The 19462-nt window shown below is 42.4% G+C and overlaps 1 protein-coding gene across 4 annotated transcripts in view; it reads left to right on the top strand.

The window, feature by feature from the left end:
* The window catches only part of vti1a (vesicle transport through interaction with t-SNAREs 1A), a 108868-nt gene that overhangs the window by 57326 nt on the left and 32080 nt on the right, over window positions 1-19462 (top strand). For 2 of the 4 annotated variants that reach the window (XM_030097347.1, XM_030097348.1), the window contains 2 exons: window positions 14150-14220; window positions 17901-17962. In XM_030097347.1, coding sequence (XP_029953207.1) covers window positions 14150-14220; window positions 17901-17962 — 133 coding nt within the window. Of the gene's footprint in view, window positions 1-14149; window positions 14221-17900; window positions 17974-19462 lie in introns of all 4 variants that reach the window. The other 2 variants (XM_030097350.1, XM_030097349.1) reach the window with 1 other exon arrangement.

Below are 19462 nucleotides of genomic sequence, written 5' to 3'. Positions count from 1 at the left end.
TTGTCTGCAAGTCTTGGGGGAGACCAGTGTGTTAACTTGGCCTAATGAAAACATTGGTAATAACATGCTCCCTCTCCGTGTTCCTTTAATTATGTATTTCCAACTGGATACCAGAAGGCCCCCGTAGGATTCTAACTCCACTTGTTGTGGAAGTGGAGTTTCATTTGTAACTCTGTTCCTGGTGGGGAGAATCTGTGCAGAGAGATGAACGCTGTTTCTCATTCTTTCTCCCCAGCTTCTTCTTCCCCTAAAACTCCCCTCTCTCGCTTTCCAGCCTCATCTTAGTCCTATCTATATCCGTTACTTATTTATCAAGAGGAACTTCACATAAAAATAGCTTGTTTTAGTAGCTCAGTATTGGAAAACCTATTGAATGCCCAGTGTTTTTAGGATGTCTCTACAAGAGATAATTGCGCTGCCTTGTGCTTTTCCCCCCTACCTTTCACTATATCCACATTAACACTGCTAAAGTTAACATCCTCAAAAGTTGTCCAAAGCTTTGTCCTTTATCTCTCTCTACGAGGACAAAAGGTTTTGTTTTTTTTTTTCTCCCCCCCCCCCCCCCCCCCCCCCCCCCCCCCCCCCCCCTCTTCCAGGAAACCATCACAGCATTAATATACCACCCAGGTATAAAGTGTTGATGAGTGGCTGTCTCCTCTAGCTGACACTTATTTTACCAAAGGTCTTAGAGCAGGGGAGGAGAAACACTGACAGTACTGATGGAGGAAGGGGAAGAATGAAAAAAAAAAAAAAAAAAAAAAGGAGCTGCTTGCATACCCAGCCAACGGATGTGGTGGAATTGTTAAGCAGTCTCGTCTGCCCTCTCGTTAGCCTCTGAGATGCCTGGTGACAGAGGTGAGACAGCGAAAGTACCGCTGGGTTAAGAGTGGGAGGGTCGCCGCCCCTAAGGGTACCGTGCCACGGCCGTGCCAGGCCGGGACCCGATGCCGCCGTCTCCTGTGCCTCCTCTGTCAGCGTGCCCTGTGCCCCAGGCCACTGCAGCGAGGGCACACGGGGGGCTGTCATGCGTCGGCCTCAATTACAATCAGCGGACGGGGCATACAAAGACTGCCCACTGTCACGGCTCATATTGAAATTGGAATGTCGACACGGTATCGGAACACAACTCCCATGCAGATCCTGCGTAGCTACTATATAATCTTACTCTCATTTCAAAGTCATTTGTCCTTGGCAGAAACGTCACAATCTTACGTTCTTTTCCATTTTATTTGTATAAAACCAAATGCAACACAGTCATTGTATGAGCAAGCGTTAGTGACAGTGAAAAGGAAAAACTTGCTTTTAACAGTGAGAAACCTTCGTAGAACCAGGCTCAGAGGTATAGTGGCTCGCTGCTTACTTGGCACTTGGAAAAATATCAATTGGTATTTTACAGGAATTTAAAAAAAAATGACGTTTTATCTCAAACTGCTTTTTCCTTTTAAACTACCGTCCTATATCGCATCCCCACATTCAAAAAGTTTCCTTCCCACAAGCTGTGCTCATTATTTACACCCCTCTGAAATGACAGATTATGCAATGAAAACAAAAGCCAACCTCAGGATGCATTTCATCAGTCACAACACACAAATGCAGCATTTCTACGTTCAAGCTTCCTCTTCACGCCTTGATTCCCCTCCTCTTACTGTCAAAGAAAAGTTACCATATAAAGTTTATCTGTTTGAATGTGAAGCTTTTGTCTCTCTGTATTAGTTTTATACTATTATGTTTCACCTACAACCTTGAGAGATAAACTTTGCTGTCAAAATAAAGGTTTGACAGGTTCCAGTAGGTTGCGGAAATATTCAGAATAATAAAATGGTTGGCTTTTGCACTTTCCGAAAGGACACATTAGATATACTAGTTTCAGAAATATTTTCGTCTACTCAAGTTTAAGATGCCCTGTGGAGCTTTTCCTGTGAAAGCACTAAAGTTTCCTTTTCTTCCACTGTTTGTCAACAGCATCCATTGTGTTTCCTACTCATCTGACAAACATGTTACATCTATTTCTGTTCAGTTTTTAAGTGTGTATTGTTTCTGCTCATAATTGAACACTTTTAATCTTCTTTTTTTTTTTTTTTTGTCCCATACTGGGGTATTCCAGTGTTTCTGTTCTCCTTGCTCCCACTGAGGGTTGTTGGTGTTGTCTTAAGGCCTAATCGTACTCCAGGAGAAGGACGCAAAAATCTCGTGACACTCGGGGGCGTGAGCGGTTTTCCGCTCAGCTCCATCTGTCAGAAAAAAAATTTCGCCCGCCTGGCACCCTCGTCCGGGGCGAAGTTTCTTTTGCCGTGTGGTCCACAAACTGTTGTGTGATTGGTCAGATTTTTATTGTTTACTTCTGTGTTCTGCCGTGGATGACACCTCCGTCGCCTTTTGTTGTTCATCTGTTAGGCCATAGCATGTCTCAATACCAAATCTTCCTCCTCCTCAGCTTAAAACATCTGGATTTTTTTTCTTCTTCCTTTTGGAGTATGAATAGGCCTTTATGCATTATGTCTTATGATATTAACCTTTGATTATTTCACCCCTTGCACAAAACCGCGAGCAGATTTGTCTCCGAAATGAGCCGAACAAATGCTGTGGTTGAAGATTGTGATACGTTTCAGGTATTTTGGGGGGTTTTGCTGGTCAATCAAGGTAGATCCGATCTTGGGGGAAGGTTGTTGAAGGTCATTTAATGAAAGTCCATGTTTGTTAGTCGCTGCTTTACAGCAGTTTCCTCATCTCTTGGTTATGTATCTGTTGCCGTCCTCTGATACTAAATCGAATTACAAAAAGACTAAACATGCAAAGCTTATGACTTGTATAAACAAATTCAGAAGATTTATTTATTGAAACATTTTGAAAAATGTAAATCAGAATCATGATGCTGAAGCTCCACCTGAAGAGCAAGTCCAGTATCCTCAGTCAGTCCTGACACCAGTAGAATACAGAATACTATAAAGATGTTTACCAAGTTAAATCAGCACAGTGCTAATTCATTTAGCCTCACTGTATGTGATGCTTGTTTCTAATGAATTAGCTTTATATTGTAAACATAAAGATGTAAGAAAAGCATAATTGCCTGATTTGGTTATTAACTGGCAATTCGGGCATTTTTGTATTGTGTAGCCAGGTTGATGGTCTATATTTTAACACACTTTGAAGTCTGCTGAGCACGCGTTTATGAGCCATGTCAGAAGCCACTATGGTTTTTCACTGTTTTCCAACTATAAATCAAGGAAACTGGTCGGTTCTTCCGTGGCTGTGTCTCCTGCCAGTTGCTGGTTTGATCAGTGTTGCGCCATCTGAAGCAATATAAACGGCCAATGAAAGATCCTCTGAAGCTGCGTCAGTGAGACGACTTGGTTGAAGTACTTCCAGTCCAATATTGTTCAAAACGAATCTTCCTGTCTCACCAGATGCAGAGCGTGTGTATGCTCATGTAGGATGTATGTATTTACAGAGGAAAGTTTTCGCTACATATAAGTGTTCATTGGCGGTGATTGATCTTTTAGCACCATCTGTGCAGAATTTTTACTTGTACATGGATACTGGAGTTTTTAGTGTGAGGTTTTTTTTTTTTTTGCTTTTGCTTTTCTAGCTGTATTGACCACACGCTGGTTCCACAAGCTCCAGGAATCAGCATATTTATATTAGACTCACATTGTTGGTGTTGCAGCCACGCAAGGCTGTCGCTGTCAGTCATAACGGGGTCGCATACCGACATCCTATCCCTGAAAAACAAATGACACCTGGCTTAAAAAAAACCCACCGCGTGTAAAAGAAGCGTTGTTCCACCTATTTGTGACCAACCTGTCTAAGAAATGTTGTGTCAAAATTAGCTTTGCCACATAGGTATACATTATTCATGAGGGGGAAATGAAAGGTATCTTAAGGTTGTGTTATTACAGACTTGATGACTCTTTGTATGTTTTTTTTTCTTTCCTCCGTCTTTTCTCTACGGTAAAGCTGGCCTCATCAGCATACTCTAAAACCCACGGGGAGCTGCAGCAATCACAGGAACCGTCCTCCACCCCATTGTCACATTCATTGGCAAATTTAAAAACAAAGACAAAGGCAAATAATTTTGCTCAGCGGCTACAATGACAGTGTGTTTTGCTCTGTTATAGATTAAAAGCGAAGGACTTGCTTTCAAAGAAAGAGAATCTGAGACAAAAGAGAGCGACAGGCAAGAGGGTGGTTTGGAGAAGGAAAAAAAAAAAAGGGCCAGCTCCAAAGTTGACAATTGAGTCATAATATCTTGTCCTTTATGAATAATTAATTTGATGGTGCTAAGAAGGTAGATTAAATCAGTTCTGCCATGTCTTAAAACTTAGATATGCTTCATTATTGTGGAAAATGGTGGCAGGCATGTTGGGTTTTCACTGTTTTCGTTAATGATGAGGAGCAGGAGACACTTGTCACCCCAGCGGTGATGCACAGTGCTAGATTACATTTTTTTTTTTCTTCTGGTTACATTACAATTAGTCAGTTAATGGACAAATTAAGGAATTCAGCACACGTTGTTCCCCCTCTGTCGACTGGTGAGGAGATCCCGGTTGCCGCTTTTAACAATATCAATCAAGCCCGTGCAGGTGTTCCAGCCCACTAGATAATGTGGCAAAGATGAAAGAGCTGCCTGATAGCTCAAAGAAGAAATCATTTAATTAAGCCAAAAGATAGTCAGGTTTTTTTTTTTTTTTTTTTTTTTTTTTCCCAAAGATCTGAGACAAACCTGCCGGAAACAAAGAGATAAATTTCTACAAGTGAAATTAGAAATTTGAGGAAAACCATGTTGCTTCTGAAGATGTGCAGGACAACCTAGTTATTTTGCTCACCAGAATTGAAGCTGCGTGACAATAAGACATTTAACGGGGTAATCTGTAGCGCTTAATGAGACTAAACTGAAGAGGGTGGTGAAAACGCCATTTCTAAAAATGAATCTGAAAATTCAGCCGAGCTTACCCTTTGACTATGCAGCACAATATTGATCTCAAACATACACTGAAGTGGGTCCGCCCAGTGGTTTAGCGGTTTTGCACTCTCGCCTCACAGCCGGAATGTCCCTTCGAGTCTTCAAGAGTGGGTTGTGCTCGGGGGGGTCTTTCTGTTTGGAGTTTGCGTGTTCTTCTTGTGCGTGCGTGGGTTTTCTCTGGGTAATCTGGTTTCCTCCCACAGTCCATAAACATGAATTTGAGGTTAACCGGTGACTCTAAATTGCCCGTAGGTGTGAATGTGAGGGTGTGTGGTTGCCGGTCTGTCTGCGTTCGCCCTGCGGTGGACTGGCTTCTCGTCCAGCGCATTACCCTGTCTTCAGTGCCCTACGACCTTAAGCTTGATAACGAGGTGTTAAAGAACTCAAACATTCAAGTCTACCAAAGCTTTTCTTCAGGAATTTGATTAATGAATTGCCTTATCAACCCCAAATTCTGATACTCCTCAAAAACATCTGTCACAATAGAAAACTCTCAAAAATGACAAAAGACTTGAGAGAATTTAGTGATAAATTATTATAAAATTCTATTTAAGGTTGTTAAATATATCAGTAGTTCAGTAGCTATATGTTCCTTTAACCTTAAGAGTTGCAACAAAGGCATACTGCATCAGTCATTTTAATTGTTCAAATCATGCTTAGTGCTGTTTTTCAATCTCATATATTTTCTTTTTATCAAATCACCTCTCTGGATCTATTCTACTGTACTCATACTGATCTTCCCACTTTCTCTTTGTGGATGCAATTCTTCCAAATGTGGAAATGACTGTAAATATTTATAAAGAACCTAAGTAAGCACAAATGAACAATGTACACAGTGCACAAGAGCTTTGACATGCCATCACATGTTGTGCTATGTTATGTGTATTCACAGTGGCAGCTGACAATAATCTGCCTTCAACTCTGTGGCCTCGGTCATTGTTAAATGAGGCGCATGATGTGTCTCTCTTTTGTGAGTCCCCTCTGTGCCTCATGCCCCTTATAATAGCGGTATTATTTTCCTTTTACCAGAGCAGGGAAGTGTGATGGTATTAGCCCAAAGTAAAACACAAACTTCTGTTTGTGCTATCTGTCAACCGCAGTGATGTAGAGCTTTGAGAACAGGCGCCACTGTTGCCTTGCTCAAAATGAAAAGTGCGTGCCACCTTAAATTTGTGAAAGAATTATTGTTGCCGTCATGTGCTCATAAAGCGGTGACTATTTAATCTGGCATTGTATTAACAACACGGATAAATACTTCAAATATAAAACGACGAGTACTGTTAGTTATTAATGTGTTTCAGGTGTGTGCTGGAAATCCATGCCTTATGTTTGGAAATAAAATTTCACTGAGGATGCTTGAATCGGAGCAGCTGTAATCTAGAGAGTAGAGACAATTTGCACCGCTGTCTGGAAAACGAGCGTCGCTCACTAAAACTGAACTGGCCTCTTCAGCCCAGCCGTCTCCTCGTCTGCTGTTTTGGGTACCACTTTTCAGCTCATGAGTATTAATGAATTCAAAGTTTGAGGAAAATAATCTTTAAGTGCCTCCAACTGTCAGATCCTGTCAGTGCATCCACTTCTAATGGCCCACGCCTTCTATTCAGGCTAATGTTTGATGCCTCACTTTCATGCCTCCCTTCTTCTCCATTGCTAAATTGCCGCCGACAGTCCCGTGTCCCCACAGATTATTTGTTTGTTTTCAGGCACGCTTGTTTTACATATCATTGACGTAACGAGGATTCATTTTGTAAGCTGTTAATACGGGAGAAGGGAGGGTGCAGTTCATTGCTTTCTTATATTCAAATGGAACGTGATCATGAGTCAGGTAGCAATCTGTTGTAGCGCAAGAACATGCAACGCCATGGAGAACCTCCAAAGCGATGCCAAATCTTTTGTGGAAGCACCGATTTTTTTTCATGTCTGAATCGCTTGACGGGGAACAGCTGGGCAGTCGGACTGCAGACGGCGTCACATCCTCATCAGTTTGAACAGGAGTGGTGATCAAGCGTTGATCAAGACAGTGTAGAATCTCCTTTGTGTGCACTTCACTCGCCGTTTGTATCAGTCCTCCAGTCGGGTTGGGTGGGCGAATCCAACAAAGCACATTTAACAAGTTATTTTATTCATTTAGCAACAAAAACGTATTATCAGTAGGTGTTGAAAAAGTGCTAAATACCCCTAGCACTCCGCAGAAGAATAGAGGCAGGCTCCCAACAGGCCTTGTCAAAACATGCAAATGAGCTTGACGCCAAGTCCGATTTTGACAAACATAATTAAGGTGTTCCAATTCAGGACTTGTTAATAAAGAACACTCCAGGCCTCCCCCAGGTCTTCGCTAATCATAAACCCTTAAAGCTTTTGTACGTGCGTGCGTGTGTGTGTGTGTGTGTGTGTGTGTGGGTGGGTGAGATTTTGTGTGTTGGCGTGTGTATTTCCTCTCCCCCATCTCCCGTTTTATTGGATAATGAACTGTTGTAGAGTGTTAGATCTTCTTCCGCAGTGTTTCACTGAGTTTGAGGAGATAGGCAGGCAAGAGCTGCCCGAGGTGTGGTGTTGTACAGATAATTAAAAGGCAAGAAATTTGTGTTTCGCTCTTTGATCTGCCTGTCAACTTTCTGATTAGAGACGTAAAAGCCTTTAATCAACAGTAATGTGATGATTAACGCTCCTAAACAGTTGAAAACGAACCAGAGAGAACGTCAAGCCCCCCCGCCCACCCCCGCACCCACCCCCGCCTCCACATCTCTCTCACTCAGTCCATTTCCGACAAACTGGCAAACTTTCTTCCCCTCAGTCATTTCCACTAAACACTGCTAGATGAGATGATGTGTTTGATTAGAGGCAAATGCTCTACATGAACCACTGCGTTGTCTTGGCGTTTTTATTACAGCCAGAATCTTCTCAGTGTGTTTGGCTTCTTATTATAAATGAAGGAACCCAAGTGTTTTTTTTTTTCTCAAATCAACTTTGACCCTGAGCTTAAATGTGGCCATAATGGTATTGCAGTGCTCACAGGCTCGTGCGTGAACATTTATACAACTACTCAGCTACTATTTAACTCTGATTATTTAATTTGGTACACTTAAAGTTTGGGAATTGTATTTAGGTCTGCTGATTAAATGAAGTTTAATGTACTGTTTTTTTTTTGTTTTTTTAATTTATGTACTATTTATTTTTTATATTTTATTTGCAGTGTGGCCGGCTCAATTGTGTGACACAAATGTCAGTACTATGAATAATGCATGCACAAATTAGTTCATTCAGATACGAGTTTTAATTCTACACTTCATACATTTTTTACAATTTTGACCAAGTTTAATCAACACATAAAAAAGTAATTTCCCTGCGCTGGAAATGGAATTAATAAGTCAGCTGTGTTTGAGCTTCACAATTGACCAATCGCGACGTGAGTGGTGGCGTAAAAGGTGCATAGGCTGACCAGCCGTCTGTAGAAATTCCCAGTATTTTTAATTGAGGCCCTCAGAAAGCATCGCTCCTGCCTTCACATTGTTGCATGTGGGGCAATCACAGCAAGCGCCCAAGTCCATTAGTTTTCATTTGGATGGTTCAGTGAGACTGGTTGATTAAGTCCAGGCAAATTGCTTGTAGGAACCCTCATTCTCCACTCACTCCTCCTGCTTCTCAGCCCTTTGCCACCAGCAGGGTTGTCGTTCAGGTTAATTTAATCTGGTTTGTTAGAAATTTTTAACACAATAGCTTTGTGGCTGCGGAGATGCCTCGGCACAGCGGATTGCGCTGTAGTTTATTATCGCGGAGCTTTGCATATGAATGCCTAACTGTATTGTTAATTGGACTTACAGTAAACATTCTGATTTCATTGTTACCAACCCACGGGGAGCGATGTAATGTGTGACTGAGTGTGTCAAAGTTTCTCCCGCTGTATCCTCAGGGACATGCAGGCATGGGTAATTTCATAAATGGTAAAACAAGCTATTCCTCTTCGGGCATCATCAATTCTCATTGACTGTAGGTGAAGGGGACTTTTCCTCTTTTAAAAAAAAGAAAAATGTAAATCTGGCGATCTGAGGATTTGACTTTGAGGATGAGGTGAAGGGAAAAGGGGAGGGGGAGCTCAAATAGAAAGAAAATGTAGCTTTCAGTTCTCTCCGCCCCGGTTCAGCTTTAAACAAATGGTTCTATTACCAGCTGCTCTCCTACAGGCCTGGTCATTTATACCCATTAAACCTGCGTCTTATCACCCATAAGACGGCCTTACGTCTCTCCATCCACCAATTGTCTATAATCAGCCATTTAAAACAGCAGCGGAAATTTCTTTTGTGCCTTGCTTCGGTCTGACGGACAGGCAAACGAGCTCGGAGGAGGAGGGACGGGGGAGTAGAGAGGGATATTTTCTGTGGAATGATGAATAAGCCAAGTTGAGTGGCTGACTAACAGAGATCTGTCTTAATCAGAAGTGATTTGTCAGAACAGGAGCTCTGCGGGGTCAGGGCGCAGGCAATGAATAAAACAGAGCCTGGCGGAGTGAAGAAAGGCCCCAGAAATCCACCCTGACTGCCCACCACCACTCAAACACATGCAAGGGGAAGGGCCGATGCATGGGCTCCGGCGGGGTAGACCGAGATGGCTCAACTTCACCCTACCAAGCATATTTCCTGTTTTTGGGGCTTTGTAAGTGCTTAATCTCTTGCGAAGAAAAAAGGTTAGTGCCTCCCCTGCTCTGTGAGTTCATTATCCAGAGCGCTGTCATTGTTAAACACCAAATACCAATGCATTTCTGCTCATCATGCTTGTAAAAGTCTCTTTTTCAGAACACATTTTGTCCTTATTGTGATATAACAGTTCCTGATTAACATGCAATACATTTTTTTTTAAGTAATCTTAGTAATCTGTCATACCATTGCTGAGATGCTACATGCCCCCCCCCCCCCCCACTCCGTGACCTAGTAGTTGGCGCCTCTTTATTTTGAGCGAGCGCTCAGTGCGAAGGTGCTAGCCTCATGGCCTGTGGGCTCAGCATTACAAATACATCCCATTGTGGGTACAACTTTGATGGGGGTGATGAAAGTGTGTCACCAGGCAGTTGTAGACTTGAAAAGTCCTTAAAAAAAAGCTTCTCTGGAAGTGTACAAAGACGGGTAACTTTATTCACCTGGGAGTCACAGGCTTATAAGCTCTGTGTGTGTGTGTGTATGTGTGTGTGCGTGCGTGTGTTCTAAAGAGTTTTGAGACAGACACTGAGTGCAAAAAATGTATGGTCTAACATTTATCAGGCTCCTCCTCACTTCCCCTCAGCCCTCCCATGGGTTTCCATACCCCGTTTGTTGGAGTGTGTGGCTCGTGTCCAGGTATAAGTGTGTGTGGTAACCTTCAAAAAGTGGTCTCAACTGCTTAATGAAAAGGAGCTGTGCTGGGCCTCAGAGCACACCGCTGTCAGGTCTTGTACCCTTTTGGCTCCAGGGGCAGAAAGAGCAAGGCAAGAAATGCAACAAAGAAAAGAGACAGAGACCCTCAGACGGTGTGTAACTGCTAAAAAACAGCTCCTGTAAAATAGATGATGCTTCCAATTAAATGTGTCCAGGCACCGGAGAAAGTTGAAGGCCATGGAGGGTTGAATGTTTGCTACCATACTTGTTTGTCAGTGTTGCGGTTTAGCCGTTTGTGGTATTTACATCTTTTACCTTGCAAATATGACTTTTTGAATAAGTGGTGGACTTTCTCTTTACAACTTCTTGTTATTATCCAGATTACTTGTTGTCAAAATGACAACAAAAGGCACTTGGTGGTGTCATCAAATAACTCTCACCGTCTGCAGATCGAAGATTTTTCTGATTCGGTGACTCTCCCTTATATTTTCTGTTTTCAATGTCAATGCATTGTATTGTTTGTTTTCACTTGGTCATTAGCTCCAAGCAGCTAAATAACTCCATAGTCCATAATAAATAAATATTGTATATAGTTTGTTTAGCCTTTCTAGCTTTTCTTGGCAAGAATTCATCTACAGGTTTATACCAGCCTTAAATAAAAATCCTCCTAATTATTAAAACAGCTGGAAATAACAAGCGGAGCAGAGAGAATGTCTGCTTCCTGTACCCTTCAACAGCTCTCTTTTTTTTAACCTTGTTTTTTTTTTTTTTTTTTTTTTCTTGACTAGTTAGCAAATAACTTGGTGAATATGTTTCCTGGAGCCGAGATGAAATACAACCAGACTTTATCGTGTCAACAGCCTGTCCTTGGATTTTAAAGGGAAGCGTTCCGAAAACAGAAATAATTTCTTCTCTATCCAATTGCAGCCTTCAACTTTTCCATGCCAGTTCTTCTCTACAATCACATTAGAAAGAGGAGTTAAATGAAGGCTCTCTGGTGCTGATGTAAATGTAATGTAATGGAATAATGGGCTTGTTAAATGGACCTTTGGGGATGGGGATCTTTAACAAGAAAGTCAGCGCAAAGCCGCTGGGCCTGGCTTATTTTAATTGTTAATAGCTGTTTAAACAGGAGGGGAATATTTTAAACACTAACGAGCAACAAGTCAGGGGCATTAACAGTAAAGTATGTCTCCTCTTTTTGTTTTTTTTTTTTTGATTGTACATCTTTATTTTTTTTAATTTATCACATTCAAAAATGTTCTGGGTTTTACTTATTTGTTTGGCTTTTTTAACCAACCTCATGTTGAATTTTAACCAGAAATTTTATTAAAAGTTGAAATAAGGAGCTTATGTAATAGTAAAACAGTTTTACGTTGCATCCAGTAAACACAAATAAATGAATATGCCGCACAGATGGAGTAGTGTGTTGATTTCGGAACATTTCATTAGTCTTCCACAAAAGCCGTTTCGGTTTTTAAATTGACATTTTGCACCATTTGTTGCCCAACAAGCTTCCCCCCCCCCCCCCCTAGTGGCTAATGAAGATTTCCTAGAATGCACTCATCAACGGGACTTAACTAAGATGAATGCAAACGTAGATACGCACCTCGGCGTCGGCGCTCCGAGGGAAGATGCATGACGGACACTGAACGCCACGCTCTCCCTCGGGACGCGTTGAGCACACACCTCTAATGGCTCAGCTAAACACAATGATGAGAAATACTGGAGGACTGGGGAGAGACCACTCTCTTTATCTTCACAAGCGATTATGAAACCTTTATAGTCAGCCAGCTCAAAAGACCGTTTCATTATTCACTGTGTTTTCCTTGTTGTGATTCTTGCTTGTGTAACAGCGTCGGGACATTGTTTGGTGCTCAAGTAAATAAGTTTTTTTTTTCTGTAAAGCACTTGGAGAGGTCTCCCTCTTGAGCGCAGCCGTGCATTGTAGCTTCCTCCTGGCAAGGCTAAAAAAAAAAAAAAAAAAATGGATGTGACTTGAATTATCTAGAAACGCACATTTTCTTATTTTTCCTCCACAGTTCTTAGATTTGTCAAGGACAGCCATTCAGGTGTTCCGAGTCTGTCCAGTCCCTTGGTATAGAAAACATACTGCGGTGGATCTTTGTTGTCAGAGCGATACTACAAAAAAAAATAATAACATTGGTTTTATATCACCCTTCAAATCAATAGAAACACAAATCTAAGGTTGTTTTCTTTTGTATGCATTGGAAAGAATGTATATTTCTCTTCCTTATTCAAATACTTACACTGCTCTGCAGTTGAAGCCATAATTAAAAGAAAGGAAAAAAAAACTGCTTTATGATTGCAGTGTCTTGTAATGACTGGTCAGTACTCAGGAGTTGAATGTCCTCCAGCTCTTTTCACCCATGACCCCATCAATCTTTCCAGTAGCTGCAAAAGCTTTCCAATAATGCACTTGCCATCAAAAAAAAAAAAAAAAAAAAAAAAAAAAAAAAAGCAGTGCTGCTGTTGCAGCGCTTGTCACACTCATTTATTACAAAAGAAGACACACTCCTGACTTAGATTGATAGATGTGCTTATTTGTCTCTTTAACAAAAGGTTTCCGCTTCAACTCCCTTCCTGTTTATTCCTTCCTTCTTCTCCAGTCGGGACTGAGGGAGGGCTTGTAGTTTTATGGTTATTAATACCTGCGCTCAGTCTTTTAATCTGCCCTATTTGTCACATGTGACTGTCTGACTGCACTGTTTAATCTGGATATCCTTCAATCTGTCTCGTCACAGATTAGAAATTAATGAAGGCAGGAAGAGACATTTGAGTCAGTTACAGTGTTTGGGGGGGGGGGGGTAAAAAGGACGGGATGAATGCGAGACGAACGTCGTTCATTTGACAGTGTTTTCTCTCTCTCTCTCTCTTTTTCTACTTCTCCCTGATCCCCAGTCTCTCTCGCTCTCTCTCTCTCTTCTCTTGTTTAGCTGCCAGATGTAGCCCATTTTCGCACTGCTCCCCCCCAAACAGGCGCTCAGCACGTGGGCCCTTTGGTGTGCGGCACCTGTGTAGTGTAATACAGTCAGCAACTGTGTTGTTTATTCCGGATTTGTTTGGTGCGCTTGAAAGCCTTTCTTTGATCCATGCAAAGATTCTTCACTTTTTTTCCTTTTTTTTTTTTTTTTTCCCTGATTCATCCTCTGCCTCCCTCATTTTTTAAACACTAATGCTGTAGCAGTATGGTTACATTGATGGCAGCAGTGGGTTTTTGGTGGCGGCGGGAGGGAGCAACTTATTTGTTTTCGTTTTTCCTATTTCCTTCCTTTCTTTCTTTTTAATTCCCAACCCAAGGGACAGGAAAATGACAGTGACCACTGACAAGCTTGTCAGGTTCCTTGTTGGGGATGTGTTTTTTTTTAACTGTGCGTTAATGTGTTTACATCTGAAACTGACGTGAAGCATTTCAAAAAAATGGATTAATGAATATTGCATTGACTGAGTGGACCCCACTGGCAGGCGGGGTGCTGTGGTACTGTTATCTACAACTTCGTGTCTATTTGTTTCAGCGTTGGAAGAAGGTTTAACATTTCCCCGCTCAACTAAAAATATTCTGTTGTCGCCTTGCTTGACATCCCTCCACTCAGCCATTTCTCTGTGTATAAAATATCACACACATGCATGCTGTTTCTATTTAAAAATTACAGCAGGGTCCAAGCTGAGAAAGATCACATTGTTTCTTCTTTACTCGGGACAGATGTTTTGATGATTTATACCTGTTGTTCCAGTAGAGAGAATTCATTATTCTGCAGATATTTAGCAAGTTCTTTCATTTGTTTGTTTCGGATTCCTTAAGCAGTGTCATCTTCTCTCGCAGAACAAGTGGGACAGGAGATTCTTTCCAACCTGCACAGCGACCGTGAGAAGATCCAGAGAGCCAGAGAGAGGGTGAGCAGGCACACACACACACACACACACACACACACACACACACACACACACACACACACACACACACACACACACACACACACACACACACACAGATACAGACACACCTGCCACCTGCAAATACTCATGCATCCATTCTAACAAGTGTTAGTGAAACCTTGAGCTGCTACAGCTGGTAAGCAGCACTGTCAACATTTGCCACGTGCTACACGGTTTGTCATGTAAACACTCACAGATACAGCTCACACACACACACTCCTGGACACACTTGCACTTGTGTCAGTAGAGTTTTACAGTCAGGTTCCCTCCTGGGCCGTGCTGTTATAAGATTAATGTTTTTTTTTTAATCTTTATTAGAGGCAGAATGTTAAGTATATTCTGCTTACTTGTTTCCTTCTTCAAGGACTCCGTTCCTTCCTCTGACTTGAAAGGAGCAAACAATTTTTCCACGTACCATCCGTCCTCACCCACAATCCTTTACTTCTCAGCGCTTTCCTCCGGTTTCTCTCTCTCCCTCTCACTTTTCCTGAGAGAGTGCCCCCCCCCTCCACCCGATCCTTACCGCTGCCCCTCCTAACGTGCAGCCGGCCAAACAGACAGGTAGGCAGAGACAGAAAAGACCAAACACAGGAAGGGGGCCCGGCCCTTTTGGCCCTCTCAACGCAGAATGCTTAAAGATCACAACATGGCAGCGGGCTGCGTGCAGGCGATTTCAAAGGAAATCAAACGTCTCCTTTCAAAACGGTCCATAGCGTCTACTGAGACTACCTGCTCTCTCTCTCTCTCTTTTTTTTTTTTTTTTGCACTCTATCGCTCTCCCTTCTTCCCATGAGTCTTCTTTACTGCCCCCCCTGCCTTCTCCACATGTACACAAATGTAAACATACACTGCGAGGGCTTTAAAGGCTGTTTGTGGGGCAACAATAAAGTAAAGTGAGATGTAAAGACATGGGATGCAAGGGCTGGTTAGCAGCTCTTTTGCATTAAAGAGATGGCATGCGAAATTGAATAAATAAAGCCGTGGACGTGCAGACACAAACACGAACCGCCACGCTCAGCAGGAGGTGTGGCCTTTTGTTTTTTTGCTTTTATGGTGCAAATAGAAGTCAATGGACGGTTTGAGCGTCGGGTCAAAGCAGTTTGCCCCCCCCCAACTCAAAACCACCTGACTGTATCGAGTGTTTGGCAAGCCGAGGCAGATTATAGACATTTCTACATTTCAGCAACAAGGCAATTCAAAGAGAAGATACGTGGAAGGAAACAAATGCCAGGAAATGAGAATAAAAACGAGGAAGGATAAAAAAAAACATAAGTGTTTATAAAAAATAACTGACATAATTTCATAATTTGAATTTACATGTTCAATTACATGTTTATTGAGGACATTGCTCTTTTTCCCAAAATGCCCTGCTCTGGATTGAGAGGGAGTTAACTGAAAGCCTTTTTAGGCAATTTGTTTTCATGTAACGGAGTCTTAATACACGTGTATTTCAATCTGGGGAAGCGGCTGCGGCTGGCTTCGGAGATTGTTTTTCAGCTGTACAAGAAAAATAAGTTGTGACAAACACCGTCCTTTAGTTTAATCCGTGTAAGCAACCGCGGTTAAATTTAGACACTCCGCTGCACTGAAATTTGACTTGGTTTCCGTTTCAGGTTAAGGAGAAAGGCACAGGATTTGGTGAGAGGCTGCGGAAAGAGGGAGGGGAGAAAGAAAAGAAGGAATGATTCAGAGAGAGATGTATTTTGGGAGAAAGTATGGAGCGTCTGGGGGACAGATCTGTGGGCAGAGGCAGACATCAGGCAACTGCTGGACTTGTTGTCTTTGCCAGAGGGTCCAAACCCCAGGTCCCCCACCTCCTACCCTGTATCACATTTATCCTTGGCTCTGGCAGCCGGCATCGCACCAGCCCGGCCTGCCAGAGGGGAGGAAGGAAAGATGGAAGAAGAGGAAGAAAGTAGCAGTGAAGGAGGGGTGGAAAGAGAGGATGACTGCAAGATGAGCCACATCCAAAACTGGAAACGAGCGTTTCTGCGGCCATTGTAGAAGAAAAACTAAAAGAAAAAATGTGAAAGTGAGGAATTAAAAACCAAAAAAAAGACAATATAATACAATGATGACAACACACTGAGTGGGAGTGACTTTATTAGGAAAGCAGTTATTATTTCAGAGAGAGATAAAGATGAATGACTCCCTGCTGACTATAGAGAGAGACTCTCTGCAGTAACTATTCCCCGTTCCCCCCCCATCATCCTGCAGAGGTATGACTGCAGTTAGACGTTAGTGGCAGCTCGCTCAGTGCAGTGTCAGCAATTTTTATCTCCACTTTTCACGCTCAAATCTCACCGGCAACATCTCTCCCAAATCCTTCTCCCTGTGAAGGTCCTCATGTGTGATAAGAAATTGGAGTAAAAAAAAAAAAAACATCCCGGTGACCCCGTCAGAGGAAAAAGAAGGTAGAGACATAGAGACGAGCGAAAATAGGGGTTAGAAAAGAGAGAAAAAAAAAAACTATCCAGAGCAATTAGTTCTCAATACCCGTGATCATTATTTCAAGGGTGCCTTCAAGGACTTGTCGTGCTTGCTGGGTATGTCAAAAGTAGAGGCGCCGCTCACTCTTCTGCCTGCACCTTCCCGTGTGCTCTGCAGCAAGACGAGCCGCCGTGAGGGCCGTCCCACCGACACGGCTTCCTCAACCCAAGTCTGCTGTTGACTCGTCTTCACAGTCGCTGAGATTTTCTGCCACTGCAACCGCTCACAGTGCTACAGGTTTATTATAGATTTTGGGGATGAAACGATATGAAGCAAACATTGATTTTATTTACAGGGGATCTGTTGTTGATTTGTTAAATCAGCGGAGTTGTCACTCGTTTTGTTATGAAATCTGGACTGTGCCGACATTATTTACTGGAAGATATCCATGGACAGAACACCAAACAGGTTATTCCTGAGGACAAGAAGACATTGCCATTGATTCCATTGCAGAAAGAAATGCATTGATTTGGATATCTCTCAAACTTGGAACATTATCTGTTATCACACACTTTTGCTCTCTGTCTCATCAACCAAAAAAAGAAATCAGTAGATTTACCTTTAAATTTAAAGACCAATCTGATTGAGATGAATTTTCAGCTAATATAAGAACTATAAATCCACTATGGCTCTATGAAAAAATATTATGCTTTCTGTAAAGCAGTTATTCATAACAGGAACCTTCTTGCTCCTCAACAATGCATCTTTAAGATAAATACTATACAGTGGTTACTATTGATATTGTTCAGTGGAACAACAATAACTAATAGGGCCGACCCTTTCACCTATTGAAGCGATAGGTGGATGGGTTGCTGTAGCACGGTGTTGTGCAGTGTGCTGTATTGCATTGTTCTCTTGTATTGCATTGTGTTACTACATTGATTGCCTATTTTATCTGAATCTGAATCCTGTCAGAAAGGATATTGTTGGTCACAAGGGACTATCTGTTGACCAAAAAAAAATCACACTATATCAATAACACAAGTCGTTGGAGAATCATAGCATAGAAGCACTTTTGAAATAATACAGGTATTATTGAGTTCAATTTGTCAGAAAGCATCAAGTAGACACTTTCTAAGTTTGTGTTTTATAATTGTTTGATCTACATGAAGTCTAAATTGTGTCTTTAACCTGTTGTGTCCCCCCAGCTGAGAGAAACAGATGCCAACCTGGGCAAGAGTTCTCGCATCCTTACCGGCATGCTGAGAAGGTAAGAGCCAGGTAGGAACACTGTTTCTGCACCTCTTTGAATGCTTTAACAGTGTTGTGTTTGTGGATGAATGGGGACATACACACACTCTGCGACTTATCTTTTACTAAACTGTGTGCAAATTTTTGTCCTTTTAACAAAAATAGAACTGTTTTGACTCATGTTGTCTTTGTGAATTGTTTTAATTGTAATACATGCACATATTTCTTCACTAAAAACTGAGCTTGACTCAAGAAAGCCCATAAATTGCTTCTCTCAACATACTGTAGTGTTTGTGTTCTGACTGGGTACACTGAGAAAAGTGTAGCTTCACGAAGGCGTCGAGTAGGGAAAAAAAAGAAGAGACGTCCACACTGTACATGTCTCCATTCTTTTCTTCTCTCTGCCTTTGTTTTCCACAAAATGCACTTACAGCCCATATCCAACTTGCTGTCTTTGTCTCTCCCTTGCTAGTTCAGGCACAATGCAGCCCCCAACAATCACACAAACACAAGCATTCAAACACAAATATTTCAATAGGCCTTGCATTATCTTATGCGCCCGCCTCTAATACACACACATGCACACACGCACACACACACACCCACACACCCACACACCCACACACCCACACACGCCCCCCGTAATGTCTTGTCACATCTCCATTTCATAAAGTGCCTGTGTGCTTACCCGTGAACCGTGACGCCACGGTTTTGTTTCTTGCTTCCACTTGTTTTTTTTTTTTTTTCTTTTTTTTTTCCCCCTCCTTGTCGCCCCGCTGTGGATTTTGATTAAGAGTAATATGTAAATGACACAGACTAAATGTAAAATCCCAGGGCAGGAAGGAAGTGCCAATTGAAATAGATGCTTCAGTGCCCATAGACAATTTGGAGGGCGGCTCACAGGGCGGCCGGCAGATACTAGAGAGGGAAGGCCTGAGAAGGGCTGTGACGCCGACTGTAACCAATATTTCTGCATATGTCTCCATTTTGTCAAGTCTGATTATGGGAACAGGAGGAGGTTTGAGTGGGGAGGTGGTTGTGTGTATGTGTGTGTGCGCGAGTGTTGGGGTTGGGGGGGGTCCAGCTCGCCTGGTATGTCACCCAAAGCTGTCCAGAAATCATTCATCATTCCCTCCCCCTTCTTCTCCTCTTCCCTTCACCCCCCTCTGGTGCTGAAGTAAATAACACGCACTTATTTCAATATTATCATATTAATGTTAAAGTTCAGCTGTCACCTAATGGGAAGACTTAATCAGACGTAGCATTTTAAGAGGCATGCTGCCACCCCCCACTCCTTCTCAGCCCCCTCCTCGCCCCCCTCTTGATGTGCCGTAGCTCCTCTGGTTAGCGCTTTGCTCAAATCAGGATTTATGAGGGCTTTCCAAAGTGAGGCCCGACTGCGGCGCTCTTCGACTACTGCCCACCTTCCCGCTTGATGGGAGGACCACAGTAGCAACTGCTCTTCTCGACACGGTTTTATTTCAGTTTTCTCAATTTAGACATGAAAAGTGATGTTGTA

This window comes from Salarias fasciatus, chromosome 8 (assembly GCF_902148845.1).
Source record: "Salarias fasciatus chromosome 8, fSalaFa1.1, whole genome shotgun sequence".
NCBI classification, from domain to species: Eukaryota; Metazoa; Chordata; class Actinopteri; order Blenniiformes; family Blenniidae; genus Salarias; species Salarias fasciatus.
The sequence above is the reverse complement of the archived record's forward strand: the minus strand, read 5'-3'. Positions and strand labels throughout refer to the sequence as shown.